Genomic DNA, 21,065 nt, shown 5'->3' with positions numbered 1-21,065 from the left:
ACAGACTGGTCTTTACGACACACAGACAGACGTGGAGAGGCAGATCCTTCTTTTTAAAGCACAGGTGCGAAATTACCTTTCTCATTCTGGTTGTAGTGAACACAGACAGGCTTTAGGAAGTGTAGACCATTCAAATAATTCTCACATGTACAGTATATCATAGTCAAAGTAGGTTTGGAGACTGACTGAAGCCACATTTTTTCAATTTCTTCCATTAATGAAGAGTGTTTCTGGGTTTGTCTCTGCTCCTAGACTTGGTCAAAGCTCCTTAGTGTTGTATAGATACCTGAGAAGTTTTGAAAAAGTACAGGATCTCTGACTGTCACATCATCAGCTGTTTTGATTTACTACAAGATCTACTGTAGTACTGCACGTTCAAAAGGTAGGCTTTCTCACACCAATAGTTTTTTTCATTTCTGTTTTACCTTTAACTCTGCTTTACCATTACAGCTATGCTCATTAAATATCTATAGATAGCAGTCGGCATAAAGATTGCAAAAAAAAGGTTTGCAAATGTACATTTGATTCATAGCGGCCAACGGGGAAAGGAAGAGACCTCGAGCTGCTTTACTGTTTCTTAACCAACGCCTAGAATGAAACCGAGTAGCTAACTTTTCTACACCGAAATGGAACATTGAAAGTATGAAACCTTCTGCAATCCTAAATATACTAATCATAATATGTATATGAAAGTAATAAGATATTACAGTACAGTACATCATATTGACTTGGTGTGTAAAGATTTAAAATGTATGTTGATTTCTGTTATGTTAATGCAAACTATCTTTACAGAGAGAGTAGTTAAGAATATACTTAGAAGAAAAAGATCTTTATTCCAAACTAAAGCCTAATATAATCTGACTTTACAAGAATAAAGTAACAAAATGTGTAAGTCTTGTACTCATAAGGTAATTCACCAAAGCACCACAAAATGGTTCCTTATTTGGTAGAGACAAGGCACAGCCAGAGGCAACCGTTTTATTTTTTAACACAATGACAAAGGCCGTAGAGCTAGACAGAAAGGTGTTAGTGTCTGAATTATACTTCCTCAACATCTCAGACAAGTCACGGGAACAGCAAATACACAGAAGACATGATGAAAAACACTAACGACAGATCAAATTTGAGCCTGCACAGCATCCGCATTTGATACTAGCAACTTTGTGCCAACACCAGTGTGTGAATCTAGCTCTCAAATAATCATTCATTCATTCACACATCAGGAGAATCCAGAATCCATAACAAAAACAAATAGTAAAAAGCAAAAGGTGTACAGTACTGCTTTATGGAAGACAGACTTTTTTAAACATGTGAAACAGGAACAAACGTTAACAAAAAACACAAGAACAGATAAGTGTGCACTGGCTTATTAAGTATATTTCCCTGAGCAAAAGGCTCAATCAGCATTGTAATAATACTCATTACCTCTTAAGCATCGCTTTGAAATTTACTCAAAGAGCACAAAAAGGTGTGTATATTCAAGTCTTTCTGGGGAAATACCATAGTAATTTGTAGACAAACAAGACCGCAATGGTGTTTTGCCAATTTACTAAAATACACACACTTTGCACTACTGCTGGCTATTTTACTTTTTTAGTGCACATGTCCTATCTTCCAAAGAGCCATCAGTTTCCATTAACTTTACTACAGTACAGAAAATACACTCAAGTAGCACACCATAGTGAATTTTGTCATCTTAAAGTGATGCACCTAAAGCATAGATCAATTCAAAGTCCACTTATCTTGTACATTAAAGTGCCGGTATGACACTGAGGTTTCAAGACTTTATCATTGTCTGCTGTAAAGCACTAAAACATGAGCCATACTGTCCAAAACTCTAAAATACAGGGGCAACAATTAGCAAAAGCAAATTTAGAATATGACTGCTGCTTGGATTGATTGAAAAATAAAAAAGGTGATGGACTTTGTGTGGATTATTGTTGCTCCAACAGGGAGAGTTATGGGATAATTATGTTTTCCACACATAGTTACAATAGTACATAAGCCCACCACACAAGCAGCCAAACAACACTGTGAAGTGATAAAAAGGAAAATGAAGCAGGTTAACTAGGATTGAAAATGTAACCAAGGCAGGTTCCTGCAAGTTGCAGTTTCGGCTTGGAAAAACACCAACAAAAAACATAAGGAAAACCTTTGCTCTGCTTCAAAAACTGCCAACAGTAATGTTTGGTAATCGTGGTCTTTAGATAATTGGCTACAACAAAGATGGTCCTTTTGGATTTTTATGTAATTGATGATCCATTCATTTCCACATACAGTGTGTTGAGAAATGTATTGTGTCACATAGGACGTTTTACTTAACTTACACACATTCATACAAATGGTGCAAAATAGCTGCATACAAGTATAGTTTGGGCACCAATAAGCAGGAGCTTGTCCAATGTCTGTGTTTGGAACCAAAACACCCCATTAAATGCAAAAACATCACAGTGCTGAGCAGCGATGACCATGAGGGCCAGCCAGAGTCTCTGGGAAATGGTTGCTAAAGCACAAAGTCCTGTTACTGGACACATATTTCTCTTTTCTTTTGCAGTTGAAGCTCAGTCATTAGGTGTATGAGGAAGCTGGAGTCAATCGGAAGGAGAGGCTTCAAAATCATGACTGAATGCATCAAACGTGAAAGTCACTAGTTTGTTATTTTTACACCTTTTGATAAATAGCATAGGGTAATTCTTACCATTTAAACTTCTTTCAATTAACTAGGATACATGTAATCCTGACATACACAACACATGGAACATGGCATTGGCATGTTTTTAAAGCCAAGGGAAGAAGTGCCTGCCATCAGTCACTAATCACACCCAGCTCACCCTCTGGGACACTCTTTAGTCATCCACGGTGATGTTGCGGAATAAGTAGGCCATGGACTCTCCATTATGGATGCGGCGGATGGCCTCGGCCAATATCATGCTGACATCCACAGTCTTGATTTTGGGACACTGTAGCTTCTGCACTTCATGGGGGACTGTGTTGGTCACCACCACCTGAGGGTAGGGAGAGGGAACGTTCATTTTTATTGAAATTGATACTATTTATCAGACTACTTAACAATCCGAGTTTTTATCGTGGCTGGTCAGTTTTTATTCCGGCTCCCATGTTAACAGGTTAGAGCTTGCACACTGCCTCACGTTAGCCAGTCTGACTCACTCACTCTCGCAATGATTTGCTGTTGGGAGGCTAGTCTTTACCTACTATGGTCTTTACGCACACCTTGTGCTGTAAATCTTTCCGGTTCATGTATGAATCAATTTTAAGACATAACGTCTTAAAATTCTCATCTCGATAGCAGTATCGACCTTATTGCGGGTCGAATAATCACAGAGATTGTGCATAGACTGACACAGTTTTCATTGAAATTAAAAAGCAGTTTACCAGTGAAGTTACTTGTCAGGTTGAACTCCATGTCTACTGCTGCTCATTGCTTATAAAATCAAAATCTGAGATTGCTAAAGGGAGGAAATACTTTACGTCTTTTTTATCCATCAAGTTCTAATTTACCAGATTGGACCTGGAACAAAAAAAGTTGTCTGTAATATTTTCTGAACTCTGGATAGTTGTAAGTGAACATTTCCAGTTGTGCTAAATGCATGCCATAACAAGTCAGCTTAAAGTCCTTTGATTAAGAGGAAGTATCATACAACATTTTTTTTTTTTAAATAGATGAGAGATAATAAAGTTCAGAATGGCATTTTCTGCTTCCCTTGTTATTCTTTAGGTTCCTTGTTGATATTATACAGGTATGACACACAAGGTTGTCAATCAAACAGGATAATAACAACCTTAACTACACATCATTGAAAACCCTTTCCGTTGTCCTCACCTCATCAATGGCGGATTCCTCGATGAGGCGTGGAGCATCAGCAGACAGTAAGCCGTGTGTGGCCATGATATAAATCTTATATGCTCCTCTCTCTTTCAGGATCTCAGCAGCTGCAACAAAGTCTCCCACATCATCTATAATGTCATCCTGGAAGAAGAAAGAAAAACGCAATCTGTAGCTAACACGATTACTCTAATTACACCCCCGTCTCTTTCTCTTTGGTAATCTCTCCATGGTGGTGGCTCTGATCAGTTGGCTGCCTACACAGTATCATTGAGTAGCTTAGGATGATGGCAGGACGTACATATAACAAGAACAACTGAAATATTTGTTAGCCAACATAAGCCGCAATAAGCCACTGGTTGTACCAGACCACATTAGGCTATAGCAGCAAAACCTCCTTGTTTACTGAATTGAGGATACTTATGTTTTATTTCTTATGAGTTAAATTTAATTTCATCAGTATTCATTGTTTTCCCTTTTTTTTTTTTTAAACAAAACAAAAAAGAGACAGTCTCACTTAAGAACATTTACCTCAAAAAGCATGAATGGTTCAGTTTACATTTGTCCAAGATGTATTTCTTATATCTAAGTTATAATCAAAGAATGGCAGAGCAGCTGGCAATCAAAGCTACACCACATAGGCAAAAGAGCATTCCCAGCATCTTACCACAATGATGGCAATTCTCCCTCCCACGTCTCCTACCACAGTTATGGGAGGTTTCTCCTTAGCCATCATTACTGAAAAGGAAAGCAGAGCTTGTTACCTGTGAGAATACGTCGGAGGGGTTATGTGCACTGTACGTCATCTAAACTAAAATTAATCTCAGTAGATTGGGTAAAATGGGTTGAGAAAATGTTTAGTGATTTAGGCAAATCTGCACCCCAAATTATGGAGTTGCTATTGGATGGTGTAAATGATTTGAAAAAAATCCATTAGAGCTATCTAATGCTATAATAAACTTAAAAAGGCAATCATTGTACCCCCCTACCCCTGAGAGATTAAACTGAAGTGCCAAACTTAGTAAAGCACATGCCATGCAAGATCAAATGACAGGGTTTTCTGCCCAGGATACCCAATCAAAAGGAAACATACAACTGCCTGAACACACACAACCTCAGGCCTAACCTGTGGCAGGCATATGGGAGCAGTCTGCGTACGAACCAATATGCACCAGACAGTCTTATTTCACACAGGACGACAGTGGTTGACAAGCACTGATGAGGATTTCTTCATACACACTTGCCAATGTTTTGGGGTCAGTCCTCAGTTGAACATCACTGCTGCCAGCGACTACATTTACATGCACACAATAATTTGATTGTATCTCACAGGCCAATCATAGGAGATGCAACAGCTGCGTCTTTTGAACCAATATCACACGGCAAACAATGTATAAGATTCATATCTAAGCAGCTTTATTTGTGGGTACTTCCGATCCAGGCATAATGCAGTCCTCTACACCCACAGGCAACTAGCAACAACAATTAATTTGCTTTTAACAAGCTGTAAACATTCTGGTGTCAATTTCAGTTGTTAAGATAATACCAAGCAACCTTTTAAAATATTTTCCAATCTGCTGGATGTATATTAACTGTCAGAACAAAGGTTAAATAGAAGCATAATAACATAACATGTTGACGACAACATGAACACGGTCTAGGTTGTAACAGACTTAATAGGATATGCAGTACGTGTATAACCTTCAACTAAAATCAATTGCTCCACACACAACGTGGTTTAGAATTAGAGTGTGATGGGATTCCATGTAGCATATTTGATATGTTTGGACAAATTTTACAAAAACAGCTGCTTACAAAGTATTGTGGTGCAGGTAAATGTAGGGTATAAGGAAACAATCAACTGGGAAACAATCCGCCAGCCAAGCCGATTGTGAAGGGAAAAGTATAAAGAAGCAGAGAGAGGAGGAGCATGCCTTGCAGAACATTTAGCTGAATACTGTGGGCTTCAAAGCATCAGAAACTTGGCAGTGTCACATTCAGACTGTTGTCACTTTTGACCACAAACAGCAAATGCCATGTTGTTAGCAGTACACATTTCTCAAAACCATGTTTTTAAAGCTTGCTGAGACACTACAACAAGCTACCTGAGAAATGTTTGGTCAGATATCTTGAAATGATACATTCACGCCTGCAGTAAATATTATTGTTGATAAAATACGTTCTGGTATTATAACTGTAGTAGCAAACTAAAACTGAAATGACTTTTGTTTAATGCTTTAACGTACCAACAATGCCATTCATAACTTTTTTTTCCCCTCCCCGTTATTAGATGTTAGGTTTCAAAAGCATGCTTATTTGTTGTCATCACATGCAGTCATGACCAAAAGATAATCAGGTTTTTAAAGGTTGCTTTAATATGAGTGCACAATGTGTAGATTGGCAAGATGAGTCCAGATATTTAGGTAAAAAAAAAAAAAAAAAAGAAAAAAAAAAAAAGAATAAAAAAATGTTTGGCATTGTTCTGGTTTATGGACTTCAAAATAAAATCAGAACACAACAAACCAATGAGGAGTTTGGCCATCTTGTGGAACAACGGTCTGGAATCTTAGAAAGGTGCGGTAAACACGTGAGCAGCTTAGTTCAAGTCAAACATGCGTTGCAAATAGCATATAGAACAAAGCACACTGTTGATTGAAAAGGTTTTGTCAATGCAAACTGATTTGTGTTTTTTTTATTTTTTTTTTTTTTAACAAACTCCCCTGCCAGAATCCAGACTGTATTTTAACAAGATGCAACACAAACCCTCTTCCTACACATGCACCAATTGAGAAACCATTTAAAGTGGAATCATTTCACAGTCAGATGTAAGTTATGTTTACGGCCGTACTTGGGAGCTCTATGCCAGGGAACGGAGCTTGTTGTTTGCCTGCTATTACCAACAAATAAACACCACGTTAACACAAATGCACAAATATTTGACATGACAAACACATGATGCCAAGACTTGGAAAATCCTCTGGTTAGGTTGACACAAATTTTAAATATTTCACAGAAACAAATCAGAAGCAATTTGTGAGTTATAGTTCCAAAGGAGGATTTTTTAAGTCAAGGGTGAGATAAAAACACAAGTAAGAATATAAATATTTAACTAAATAATAAAGTGAACACTGGACGCAAATACGTCGGAGTCATTTGCCAATGACACAAATCCTTTGATATTTCCTTAGACTGAACATCGAAAAATGGCTTTACCAGGAAACACTGCAAATCTGTTAGAAACTGTACGCCTTAGTCACGTTAGCATTTCTCACCAAATATAAAAACATAAAAGAAATAGGCATGGATTATGATTCTATGAGTATTAAGCATGTCACTCTTCGTAAGTTAGGAGTTGCAGCTTGCGGAGGATGCAGCATGAGTACAAGTATTGTATCTGTGGAAGTAAAACATGCACTGACACAGACATTTCATTTCTTCCGAGGATGATTAATGGTATGAGTGAGAAACAGCAGAATCATCAGCTCAAAACAGGTTAGCACAAAAAAGAACTATATTGGGTTGTAGCAGAAATCATAAAGAAATGTCTTGCTGAATTGGACCATGGTGGAATTTAACCGTAACAAACAACAGGAATGTTTCCTGTACTGGTAAAATCTATCAAGTGCTGTCGAACCCTGAGAAACAATAAACGGGAATATGCTTTCTGTACAAGTAAAATCTTTCTAAGCATTGGACCTAATAATCTGCAGAGAAAGCCAGCAAATAATTAACAGCAAAAATGGGTGTTCTTACAAGGAAGCTCCAGTCCTGTGTGTCCTGTGGTGTTGCGTACACATGGTGGAGAGTGTCGTCCATCCGCCATGTCGGACTCTGAACACTGAGCCTCGCCGTGAATCACAGCCAGACCCAAACGCAGGCGTTCCGCATAGGACTGAGCCCTACAGAGAAAAGGAGAGAAAACATGTATGTGTAAAAAAAAAAATACAATTGTATGCTGAATAGTTCTGGTCTAATGTGTTGTTTTTGTGTTAGGACCATGTTAATGTAATTTCATCATAAGCTTACAGATGGGGAAAACTAGCAGAGGTGGCATGGGTTCAGTTTTTTATCCATCAGTTACCTTTTAGCTGCTGATGGGGACTTTGCCACAATGATGGCATTTCTGTAATCAGGAATCTGACAGGACAAAGAAGAACGGATGTCACTGTTTATGACAAATTGATTGATTGAATGATTTGGTTAATAGGTTGGGGTTACCAACGCCTATACTTAAACAGACACACATTAGACAAACAAATGGAATTATCACCTCTTCTTGGATAAACTGAATCAAGAAAGGGGAGGCACGCAAGTTGTCCACCGGGAAGCTGAAGAAGCCCTGGATCTCCTTCTGATGCAAGTCCATGGTGATGATGTGTGTTAATCCTTTGGGGTAAAAGAGAGATTAAGCATGGTCTTCCTTCCAGTTAACATGGGTACACACTGTCATCAATTGTATTCATTTTTCTGTGTGAACATGAAATTAAATCCCTGCATCACAATAACACAGATGGCGAGGGATAAAGAATCAGACACACAAACATTGAAGGTTGAGATTAACTTTTGTTCTCTTTACCTGCTTTCGCCAACATTGAAGCTAACAACTTGCTCACTATTGAGCCCCTCTTTCTCATCTTGCACTGTTTGCTGTAGGGAAAGTAAGGAATAACTCCAATGATGTTCTTTGCACAAGACGTCTTGAGGGCATAGGCCATAACCAGCAGCTCCATGATGGCAGTGTTGACATCTCTGGTTGCATAATAAAAGAAGAATAAAAAAGGACAGGTTAACTTGAGCTAGTGATAATACTAGAAAATGTAACAAGATCTAACTTGTTGCAGAACTCGGATATTAAACTCACCGCGGTATGGTCTGAATGATGAAGATAGTTTGCCCACGAACTGACTCTTTCACATCCACTCTAGTTTCTATTGTGATAGGAAAAATTGAGGACATTGACAGTAACGTTAAGCTTGGTGGCAGCTGAGCGTTCAACAGTTCAGTTTGATGCTTTATCAAACCTGATAGGTTGATTACATTTCATAACCCCAAAAATATAGGGAAGTACAATTAAATTAAACTAACCACATTTTTTGAAGCAGTGTAATACAATGCACATCTAAATTATATGAGCCGATACCTTGTTTAAAAATGGCCACGGGAATTTCCCTGATGCTTCAGTTCCATCTCCAAACTAATATACTTTTTTTTTTTTTTAATAAAATTTCCATATCAAACTCAAACACTCAATAGTCCCAGGACAACAACATAGTAGTGAAAGCCCAGTTTCACCAATGTGTTGAAAAAAGATCCTGTAAGTCATTATGACAAACTTTATCAAAAAAAAGACTTAGTATCTCAACATAATGAGAACCTTTCTCAAAAGTAATGTCATTATTTTGAGAAAGTACTATCTCACAATGACAACGTTGGGTGAAGCTATAATTGCCAGTCCCCTTTGTCGCTAACGTTAACTTTCATCATTTCCCCCCAAAAAGCCATTATATTCATCTCACCTCTGTTAGATTCCTGAAAGACCACTGACTTCCCCAGTTCAACTCCCAGCCGCCTGTTAAACAAGAGCACCAATGCAACAAATTGTGACAGTTAATGACCACACCAAAACGAGACATTTAGCACTTTACACATTCATGGCCAACTTCAAAGACGACAACTGCTCTACAACCTTACGACGGTAACTAGCAAGCAGTAGAAGAAAATGTCAAGAATGCTCTATTGTGCTTACTCTGTTATCTTCTTGGCCAATTCTGTGCATGCTACGGAGGAGTTGGCCGAAAAGACGCGATAACCACTTTTAGCAACATTCATTCTGGCACTGCTGGTGGTTTAATTCACAAACACTGACAGCAGCGGCACCTTTTATCAACTGGCCACCGCGTTTGTTTTAGATGTTCTTCTTATGACGTTGTCGTTGGCTAGCTAGCTAACTAACTAGCTACCGTTACCTACCGCACACTAGGCTGCTAGCTGAGCTATATTACACGAAATTATCTTCAGCGTGCAACATAAATTTAGCTACAGCATAGATATAAAACAAAAAATAATTAGTGTCTTTATTCTACTAATTTCTTCAATTGTTCCCGGACATAAATGGCTGTTACCTGTCACTTAGCTAACACTGTTAGCCTAACAACTGTCGAGACTACGGAATCCCCTTTGGGTCAATTTTGCCAGCTACGCTTTGCTGAATATAGCCTGGTTACTGTATGTTTTGTTTGAGAAAGTAATTTAATGATATCCTCACGGCCAATATATCATCTGACGTAATCTTAATCAGTGGGATTAGTGATTAAACGATCATCATAGATTCAGGGGCTAATAATATTTTAGATTGCAGTGTTTTATTGAGATGGAACCAGGCAGATACTCCTTAGGTAATTATACAAAAATAAAGTTGTTTATATGTGTTTTGCTTTTAGCTTTCGATAGATACTCAGATAATTCATTATTGACTTTTTCTATAAAAAAATGTACATAAAATCAAATATTGAATTTCCTGAAGCACCTTTAAAGCAGAAGCCTATTACTCCAACTGTCCACTAGATGTCACTACTCATTAGCCCTGGATCTAAAGAGTAGAGTTATGTCTTAGTGTGTAACATAATGAGATCATGGGATCTTTGTTCTGTTTTTTTCAGAGGAGAGTGGGTTAAAGGTATAATATCTTTCATATGAACTAGTCATAATTTTCTAGTGTGGGTGCATACAATGGAAATGATTACAAAGAATTATAAAATCTATCTAAGTTCCTCTGAAGAAATATAAAACCAGTACGAGCAGAGCATGCAGATCTACAATCATTGACCAAGTCTCCTTGTTTGTCTAATCCATAACAACCTAATCTAACCATTACTATCTGATCCAAGACCAGCCAGTTGGATAATAAACCTGTGCATTGAGAAGCTTAATACATGAACTCTTGTTAGTTTTGGAGTGCATGAGATGGACTTGAATAATATTTAACTTTAAATACAGTTAGATTATTTACAATGTGATTAGCTGGTATAAGGTAACTCTGCTGTTAGGGAAGGTGACACATCTGCGTGTAATAGATACGTCTGAGATATTTGAAACACAGCAATCCCGGAAATTAAGCACACTTTTTTCACCAACTTGATTCTAAATGTTATTCTCTCAAGGACTTAGTCAATGTTTAACCTGGGTCCGTATGTTGTTGGCACCTACTGTACATAGTACCTCCTCGGTCAGGCAATAAATATTACCCCAATCACAGCTTTTGTTACAATAGCTGATATATTTAGGCTACTGCTCCCCATGTTTGTGCTCCTTTGACATGAACTCACAGATGCATGACTAATTGGCCCTGTTCGCCCTGCCCATTGTGAAACATGAACAAGAACATTCTCAGCTGAAGTTTTCAGCTCTGTTTTCAACACAAGCGAGAAATGACTTCCCACTGATAACCCCTGCCACAACAAAGGTGGAAAAATGCTGAAAGCTGTGTTGCTCTATTGGTGTGTGCATATAATGAAAGGGGTGAAGTAGTGAAAAATGGGCATGAAAACATGGTCATATAATCTGTATCTTGTCAGAGGCGCAGAACAAACCAAAAAGTAGACACCTGCCTCCATACTTCTGATGGATTTTTTCGACAGGGTTTTGTGAAAAATTCAATATCAAAGGTTAATCTCCTGGATCGTCGTATTTCAACATCCTAATCTTACAATGCATCCATGGTGCATGCATGACATATCTGACTCTTTTATTAAGGATTTGTTTCCTATCTCATTATGTTTTCATCAAACAGCACCTACTAAGGTGAGGGGGATAGAGGGAGAAAGAAAAAAAGAAAGATAGAAAGAAAGAAAAAAAGAAAGAAATTGAAAGAGAGAGGTAGGGTGGGAAGGGAGAGTGTAAAAGAGAGAGTGAGTACAGAGGCTCCTCCTCGTTCGCTGCGTGTGTTTCTTGTGTGTTTTTTTTCAGCCTGTTCTTCACTCACACTCTCGCTCAGCAGAGATTCAAAGGTGGAGAGCAAAGATTGTTACCCGGAATAAAGGGGGGAAGGGAAACAGATTTTCTTCCTCTCTCACCCAGAAAGAGACACAAACAAGAAAAAGGTAGAAATATAGTGTTTATTTTGAGGGGGGGTTACTCTCATTAGCCCTGCCTTCTGCATGTGCTCAGCTCTGCACAAATGTTTTCCCAGATGGAGAGGATGCAGGCAAAGGAAGAGGGGGACCACCTGCAGCGACCAAGCCCACTGACTGATAAGGAGAGGGTGATGATCCAGGACTCCTGGGCAAAACTCTACCAGAACTGTGAAGACGTTGGGGTGGCCATACTAATCAGGTATTTCTTCTTGTAGTTTCACTCTCCTGTTTTCTGTTCGAAATCTTTTAACACAGGTTGAGTGCAGTTAGGAAGATATTTCTAATATTCTGACAGACGAAGATACTGGTAGAGAGGTCTCTGAGTGTGTAATAAGAAGGGAGAAGACTGATCAGCAGTTGCATGTCACACAAAACTGTGTGTATACCATTCAATTCCTAAAGACTTTTCATACATTTTCTCCTCATTTCTGCAAGTTCCGTTGCTACAGATGCTTTTCTGCCACAGAAAACTAAAAAACATATATCTATCTCAATCATCTTAAACGCAGCCTGTGGGATTGTCCTCCCCTTTACAATGTAGTTGCAAAATTCAAATGATCTCATTGACTTCACAAGTTTCAAGTCTGTCCGAAGGAACTCAATCAGTCCTATTTTTGCGTGTGATATTCTCACCTCTCTCTCTCTTTATCTTAATCGTAATAATCAAATAAATAGAGGGAAAGGATAAACATTCTAATCTATCAGTCAGACACCTTTGTACGGTGGCCGACACGGGCAAACGCCCTGCAACTTCAGAAAACACGTGCAAATGAACTAAACACAAGCAAACTAAGAAAACAAGTTGATTAATTTGACAACACATGTGCAGCATGCAGCAAATGTGCTGCAAATACACACAACACAACCAAATACATAAACGAATGTTTTACAAATACAAAACGATGCAAAAGAAAACCACACAAACCCTGAAAAACAACTTGATTTATTTGACAACACATGCACACAATTTGAAAGAGTGTCGCTCTTTTAAAATACTGGCCAAATGTTAAAATGAATACTAACCTTGTTATGTTGCTGCTATCTTCACTTTTGGTCCCGTTTCCAAACAAACCTCATCTGCTCGCTCTCTCTCTCTCCCTCATTCCGTGGGGTCAAAAATCCAGCTGTTCCACTTAGCTGCTCCCTCCAGAGGCCTGGAGAACTTCCGTTGTGTGATCCGGATGCAGCGTTTTTTTGTTGCATTTGTTTTCTTTTTTCAGTCGTTTTTATTTTCATCGCAGTTATGTATGTGGTTGTGTTGTGTATATATGCAGCGCGTTAGCTGAATGCTGCACATGTGTTGTCAAATTAATCAAGTTGTTTTTCTTTTTGCATCACTTCTTTTTTCAGGGTTTGCGTGCTTTTCTTATTGCGTCTTTTTTCATTTGCATTGTGTCTGTGTATTTGGTTGTGTTGTGTGTATTTGCAGCGCGTTAGCTGAATGCTGCACGTGTGTTGTCAAATTAATGAACTTGTTTTCCCTTTTTGCTTGTGTTTGGTCTATTTGCATGTGTTTTCTGAAGCTGCAGGGTGTTTGTCCCTGTTGGCCACAGTACCTTTGGCACTTAATGGGCTCCCTCCTGTGGAGCAGGAGAGGCCCTTACTCCTCAAGAGATGAGAGACTTGTATCTTAATGTCTCTTGCTACATGTGTTGATTAATATTTTTAGTCAGTGAATTCAACATGTTACAGCAAGGATGCAAACCAGTTTGAGGCACAGTTGCAGTTGGAATGTAACTAAGTACATTTACTCAAGTATTATACTTAAGTACAATTTAAGTAGATTCAAAGAGAAATATTGTACTTTTTACACTACACTAATCTGACATCTTTAATTACTTGTTACTCTACAAATTAAGAGTTTTGAACACAAAACACATGTAGTCTATGAGAAACAAGTATTAATTTAAATTAAACCACCAAACAATATACAGGCCGACAAGTACAGCTCAAATGATCGGCCAATGAAACACTTAGTTGATTGACAGGACAGTTTTGATTGTTTCCAGTTCCTAAATGTGAGGATTTTTCTGCATGGTACTTGTAATACTTAGTAGTATATTTTCCTGATGATACTTACATGCTTTTTACTAAGTAACATTTTCACTGCAGGACGTTTACCTGTAGCAGAGTATTTTTACAGTGTGGTATTGGTACTTATCGGATCTAAATACCTCTTGCACCACAGGCTTGCCCCGACTGAAATTCTCTTTTGACAGTCTTTCATGTGTGTCGTGATCCACTGCATGACGCACGTCTTTATAATCCTCTATGATTGCAGGAGGTAAGAGTTGTCAATGCAGGGCGTGACATAGCCTACATGTAACCATCAGTAAGATAATGGTTGTTTTTTTGTTTGTTTTTTTACAGATTACTGACTGTTAGCTGCAGCACATTTATAATACAAATCAGTGTCCCACTCCTCTTCTTTCTATGATAAAAATGTTGAAACTAGATTAATTCAACTCTTAATTCATTTCCTTCCGCTACATTCCTTCACAAAGACCCTGCAACCTTCAGGAATTCGTGGAATGAGGATTGATCAGTAAGCATGGCCGTGGTACATTTTCCTATTAGCGGTAAGAGCAGATCAGTGTTGCTCCCCTGAACTTCAGTGTCAACTAGAATCCTTAAAACTAAATTTCTTTCGGGTAGGAAATCTAAAGTAGCAAATGATGACGCTGTCTCTGAATTTTGAAACTTTCTCTGTATTGAGCTCTTCGGTTAGTCCTGAAGAACAGATAAGGAAGGATTGAGAGACCATATAAATACTAATGAGGCTATTTATATGCAACCACAGGTTATGCAATTACAGGAGAGAAAGATTAAACACCACGGCTCCTCATTAGATTGCATTGAAACTAAGAATTCTTGGCTCCTGCACTTTGCAAAGGCACTCCACCCAGAGTGAGGGATTAGAATACCACCTTCCATCCCCTCCCTTCTCAGACATTTGAACTCTCAAGTGAAACTCTATCCAGCCATATGCTTCAGCTTAAAAGAGAAAAATTTGCTTCCTCAGTTGTGGCAGACGCAGTGGGAGATGGGACATCAGGTTAAGACAGCCAGCAACCAGATGCATTGGCCCTCTTCCCAGACTGTGGGTGGGGGGTGTTTTTAGGTTTCTCTTTACTTATTCTCTAAGGGTCAAAATAAGATTAAAATAAAAGTCTTTGAACTGACTATTTGTTCTCTGAAAAAGCAGGCTGTGCAAAGACATATCAAACCTAGAACTTGAACAGAAATAATATGTTTTACGCCAAATAAAACATGAAATGTAAGCTGTCTTTGCAGTAATGATAATGCTCAACCATAGAGTAAAAGGAAGGCAGCATCAGGTGGGCTGAGTGTTAATTTTCTTCATCTCACCCCCTCTAATTAGCACATACAACCTTTTGTTAGATATTAAAATCATGCAGGATTTTTTCTTTTTTAGGATGGCAGGAACCACAGTGCAGAACCACTCAGACATCTGGGCCAACAGGTCCACAAGGGGAACCACACAGTATCAAGGACCAGATTTCTAATTCAAGATAGGCTTTACACCATGAGTTTTGCAACTCAGGTAGTGATAAATAACATCACAACAAATAAATATTATGTGTGTTATCGCAAATTAATTATCTAAAAAGGATATGCTTCTTTGAAACCATAATTTAATGAGTTAAATTATCACACTGTTTTTGCAGATAACAACCAGTTACATAATCCAGTATTAAGTAAGAGTGCACAGTTGTCAGGGATAATATTTTTTTATACCTGATTTATTTGCTAAAAGTTTGGACCTTCCTCCCAGACACTATCAGAGCTAGCTGCAAGATTCATTTTATATTGTGAAACTACAGGAAGTATTTGACCTTTCTTTTGCCCTATGCACATACTAAATTATTATTATTATTATTTTATAATCGCAAGTAAAAAAAGTAATAAGGAAGGTAAAAAAACATGCTTGCTCTTACTACTTCTTACTACTTCTTCTGTTTACACTTCAAAGTAACTTATTTTCACATATATGGAATACATATCACGCAGTGGAGTTTTAACAAACAAACATGTTGGGAAAAAATGCAGCACTCTTGTGTCAGTACTGATATGTAATCTGGTATCTTGCCAGCTCAAAAGAAAACTGAACGTGGGTTTGCTGGATCGAGCTGATGCAGGCTGAAGGGAAATGAGATTAGCGGAGATTCCCAGCAGCTCCTCATTCATAAATCTCTCATTTACTTTGACTCTCCTTCCTTTCGCAGGCTGTTTGTGAACTTTCCCTCATCCAAGCAGTACTTCAGCCAGTTCAAGAACATCGAGGACCCAGAGGAGCTGGAGAGGAGTGCCCAGCTTAAGAAGCATGCTCACAGAGTCATGAATGCCCTGAATACAGTGGTGGAGAGTCTGGACAACTCAGACAAGGTGGCCTCAGTGCTGAAGGTGGTGGGCAAGGCGCATGCACTCCGACACAAGGTGGAGCCTGTATACTTTAAGGTAAAGTGTCTGTAAATAATAAAAAGAAGTGACACGCATTCAAGCACACACACACACACACACACACACACACACACACACTCACTCACTCACTCACTCACTCATTCACTCAGACATTAACTGTAAAGGTTAGAACAGTTAAAGCTGCACAAAGGTACTTTTGACCACAAGAGGGCAGAAAGTAGGCCCTTAAACATAAACTGCAGTAGTACGTTCTTTGATATGATTCAGAGAAAATCACAAATGACCTTTGGATCCAAGGATTTGGGTTTACAACTTGCCACCATCTTTGTCAGTGAATGGACCCAGACAATCCAGTAAAACAGGAGGGAAGCCTGGGTTCAGCAGAGGTGGAAGAGAAAGAGGGAAACACAGGTCAGACAAGAAATCATTTCACATAACCTATTTGATCCATATCTGTAATGAAACAATGATTCTCAAACCGCCAACCAGTTCCGCGCTGATTTTTGAGCTATTGAGGTGCTGGAAGGCAGATTTTGTTAAGTTTGTGCCGAGCCATGCAAGCGGTTTCCCTCTGTTTCTAGTCTTTGTGCTAAGCTAACTGGCTGCTGGCTGTAGCTTCATATTTATTGTACAGACAAATGAGTGGTATCAATCTTCTGCAAATTCTGCAGCGTACTTCCCAAAGTGTCAAACATTTCCTTCAATGGAACCTCAAAATGTCTTAGGTACTGTGTTTGGTTGTGTTTTTGCCCAGATCCTGAGTGGCGTGATACTGGAGGTCCTAGGAGAAGAGTTTTCCGAGGTCATGACACCAGAGGTGGCCGCTGCGTGGACCAAACTCTTCGCTACGGTCTACTTCAGCATCACAGCCATCTATGAGGAAGTGGGCTGGACTAAGCTCTCAACCTCAACCGGGTGAAGCCTTTAGTATGGGTTTATTGGACGGTGAACTCGCAGATACTTCTGCGTGGGCCACGGCCTCATAAGAGAGGGGGACTTTGACTATACTGACCTTTAAAGGGAAGCAGTGTATCTGGGGAATACAGATTAATGTAATCTATATGTGGGCTATATGACATAATACACTTTAAATAAGAACAGGAATTGGGCTCTTTTATGGCTAATACTGTGTGTGTATGTGTGTGTGTGTGTGTGTGTGTGTGTGTGTGTGTGTGTGTGTGTGTGTGTGTGTGTGTGTGTGTGTGAGAGAGAGAGAGAGAGAGAGAGAGATGTTAAACCTCTCTCCTTGTTTTTATATTCTTGTAAAAGACCACATTTTTAAAAGGAGAGAGCAAAGACGAAGAAAATGCTAACTTTAACCCAACAATGGACAAGAAGTCACATTTGACTTGGACGTGCCTTCTACTGAATGTGTATCTAATAAAACTGCCATGCAAATACTGTTCTTTTTAAATATCATGTGGCATTTGCTTTTATCAGTCTGTGCCCACATGGCGCTGTTGACTACATATAGAAAGCGATATTAAGAAGACATTTTTACATTTTGAACAGTTAATTGTGATGATTGTACATTTTTTTCATCATGACTCACCTTTGTATTCAACAGAATTTTGAAATAAAAATACAAAAAAACTGTGACCCTGTGACTCCCACAATGTTTAATCCCTTTAAATCTGCTCTAATCCAGTTCCACTGCATTTCCTCACACGTGTTGACATGATTAGACCTTTTCTTTTCTGTTTTCTTGGCCCAACGTGATCTCATGGATAGGCTTGTTACTTTTAAGGACATTTTACGTGTCATGCCAGTGCATGTTCAGCTAAGTTCTTTGTCCTTTACTTCATTCACTTTCTTCGCTCTTTATACTTTGTCACAATATGAGTCAGAAGAGAGACTAAATGACACTAGACTAAATGACGTAAAATCCCCGATGTGCAAAAAAATGCATTGTGTACACAAAATGACTTAAGAAATTGCCATGTTATTCATACACCATTTGGTGATACCAGGATGCTAGGCCTGCTGCTTATTTATTCTCTGCTGAGACAGCAGTGCTAAGTATAAGCTGCTGAAAGTCGCTATATATGTCCCCAGTCATCCCACTTTCTCTCTTTTCATTATATATTTTAGGAACACAGCACTCGGCCAAGAGTGAATTAGTTTTATCAAGATACGGTAATGTGATTGGTATCTGTCAATCCTTACTGTACACCCATGTTGTAAAGTGCCAGCCAATTTAAACAGGCCCTCTTGCAAAATGCTGCCCTTTCTTAAAAAAATAAAGATGTGGTAAATGTAGCCTGCTGTGTTGATGACATGGTGAAGAGTTGGGTTGATTTAGAATAGAAAAGAATAGAAACACACAGCATGCTCTGTGTACCTCCTAGTCCTGCCTTGATCCTACCTAATCCTTTGAGCTTATCTCCCCAATCCTGAGGGAGAGCCAAGAGGAAAGACAGGAGTTGTCAGATTGTCACACCCCAAACTGCCTTTTACCACCGAAGCCTTTCAATGGGAGAAGTCTCAATGCTGTAAACCACCATCTGTTCCAAGGCAGAAGATCCTTGGAGGTAGGACCATGTGTACCACAATGATGGTCCTGACCACCATAGCTCTCATCCTTAGGCAGAGATTCTCCAGCAAAATCAAACCGTGAGTACTGATCATGAGCTCTTGTGGTTTTTAGCAGGCACCAAAGAATAGTGGTCATCAGAAAATATCACTGTGTTTTCAATTGTGAAACAGAAATAAAAGACAAATTCAACTGCTTGAGGCTTGTGAGAAAAACATGAAATGCTTCATAAAATAAATACACGTCAAATCCTTTCACCCATACAACAAATATGAACACACATAAACACTGAAAGCGCATGTGTGTTTATGTGTGGGCGAGTGAGGGAGAGACTTTTCTGTATTATTGATTTGAAATCCCTCCAGTGATTGTTTTAGGGTTTGCCTTGAGCAACAGTGCGCAGATTAAGTGGCTAGATACATGACAACAGGGTATTCCAGGTTTGTTCTTTTTTTAATGGAGAGATGAATGCAGGGGAAGCATCAGAGCTCTTGAGTAAATGGCTGCTAATTGACTCAAAGTGCAATCTCCCCGGGCCCCTGCTCAACCCCTCCCAGCAATGACAAACAGTACCAGGATGCTGCAGCTGCACCATGGAGCACGGCAACAGCTAGCTTGCAAAATTATGAGCTAAGAAACAGCAAGACATATAATTGGGTTCCTTTAACAAACTGTGTCTGGATGAGTGGGTTCAAGAAAACATTTGGATGATTAATAGAGGATTTAATATTGAGTATTGTGTTCTGTATCTCAGGCAGAAAGAGCCCATTGAGAAAGAAGTGCCATACATGAAGAGCAATGGAGCAGCAGAAACCCACAAATGACAACAGTGAGCATCACAAAGTAAGGACAAACAAACAATCAGGTCAATGAAAACAGACCGAGGAACTGTACTATAGCGGCTACAGGGGCCTTAAAGGGACACTCCCGGGATTTTAGTATTGTTCTTCCAAGCAGCAGAAGCCACAGTCTGATGTTTAGTGCCTTATGATGGTCCAAACATTCTGACACTTTGACACAATTCTATTCATCTATTACTGCAACTTGATAGCCTGTTTCATTAGTGTCCCCTGTTTGGTAAGTACCCATGTCCCCAAAACTCCAGTTTGGAAAACAGGCATCATAGTGACACTTTATTTATCAGGTCCCAGTGTGTCCTAAAATTTCATAAAAAGGAAAAAAGGAACTTTCTGCAGTGAAATTCTAGGTACCTATAGAATATTTTAATCAATGCAAAGATGGTCAACTAATCATGTATAACACTACGGAAGAATAAAGTTGAAATGAATAATTACTTGAGAAAGACTTGGTTTTAAATGGAGCATTACGCATTGAATGGAGCATTTGAAGAAAAAAACATTGGCAATTAACACGTGCTTTAGACATGGTATTCAACTCAAACAACAGTATCAGAGCTTTGGGACTATTTACATCCTATTTTCCTAGTTGTTTCCAGAAAACTAACTGAAGATTTTTAAAATAAAGCCTTACTGCTTGGAGCCCAATGCTGAGACAAGCCCATCAGACAAGACCCCAGATGTTCAATTACAATCTGTTGTTGGGGCACACATGCTGCCTTAATAAAGCTGAAGACTGAGAATGGACGTCAATTCTGAGGCAATGTTGATGTAGTTCTGTTTGTTTTTAAGGGGTTATCTTCCGTTGTCATTGCTGCTTTTGTTTTATTATATATTGACAGACAAGAAAAGCCTGGGAGAGAGATGCTGCAGTAAGGACTCAGCCTTAATGGTGCGCACTTCCTTTGAGCTCCCGGGGCACCCGGTAATTTACTACAATTCTTTGGAATATTGGCTGAGGTGAGATACATGATTTTCTTGAACTTTACCTTGAACACAACTTATCTGAGTCTAGCAGTGTTGGTATTTTTGTCAGTATTTTAGCACCAAAATTGGGCAAATGCTAAATTTTATTAAACCAGTTTTGTAATCAAATGTCACTTGATTAAGTTGTAAATTCAAAATAAATTGTGCACATGATCACCAAAACTGAGAATCTCAGTGTGTGACAGAGACACAGTGTGTGTGTGTGTGTGTGTGTGTGTGTGTGTGTGTGTGTGTGTGTGTGTGTGTGTGTGTGTGTGTGCGCGTGTGCA

The 21,065-nt window shown here is 38.9% G+C and overlaps 2 protein-coding genes across 5 annotated transcripts; one reads left to right on the top strand and one right to left on the bottom strand.

Moving 5' to 3' along the window:
* Window positions 1–964: 964 nt before the first annotated feature.
* LOC117957523 (phosphoribosyl pyrophosphate synthase-associated protein 1) lies at window positions 965–10,020 on the bottom strand. Of its 4 annotated transcripts, none has more exons than XR_004659527.1 (12): window positions 9,591–10,020; window positions 9,361–9,413; window positions 8,706–8,772; window positions 8,421–8,593; window positions 8,115–8,230; window positions 7,926–7,981; window positions 7,598–7,743; window positions 6,693–6,734; window positions 4,512–4,582; window positions 3,842–3,988; window positions 1,847–3,005; window positions 965–1,783 (listed from the first exon to the last, which is right to left on the bottom strand). XR_004659527.1 is itself a non-coding variant. In XM_034893332.1 (12 exons), the coding sequence occupies exons 1-11, from the start codon at window positions 9,671–9,673 to the stop codon at window positions 2,847–2,849; spliced, it is 1,113 nt and encodes a 370-aa protein (XP_034749223.1). In that variant the 5' UTR covers window positions 9,674–10,020; the 3' UTR covers window positions 965–2,585; window positions 2,832–2,846. The 4 variants fall into 4 exon arrangements, 3 of the variants coding, with proteins under 3 accessions (XP_034749223.1, XP_034749221.1, XP_034749224.1); XM_034893332.1 differs by having other exon boundaries at window positions 965–2,585; window positions 2,832–3,005; XM_034893330.1 differs by having other exon boundaries at window positions 965–3,005.
* Window positions 10,021–11,780: 1,760 nt separating this feature from the next.
* Window positions 11,781–17,638, top strand: LOC117957534 (cytoglobin-1-like). Its single transcript, XM_034893348.1, has 4 exons — window positions 11,781–11,943; window positions 12,033–12,175; window positions 16,224–16,455; window positions 17,174–17,638. The coding sequence occupies exons 2-4, from the start codon at window positions 12,033–12,035 to the stop codon at window positions 17,336–17,338; spliced, it is 540 nt and encodes a 179-aa protein (XP_034749239.1). The 5' UTR covers window positions 11,781–11,943; the 3' UTR covers window positions 17,339–17,638.
* Window positions 17,639–21,065: the final 3,427 nt, after the last annotated feature.

Source organism: Etheostoma cragini, chromosome 15 (genome assembly GCF_013103735.1).
Source record: "Etheostoma cragini isolate CJK2018 chromosome 15, CSU_Ecrag_1.0, whole genome shotgun sequence".
Taxonomy (NCBI): domain Eukaryota; kingdom Metazoa; phylum Chordata; class Actinopteri; order Perciformes; family Percidae; genus Etheostoma; species Etheostoma cragini.
The sequence above is the reverse complement of the archived record's forward strand: the minus strand, read 5'-3'. Positions and strand labels throughout refer to the sequence as shown.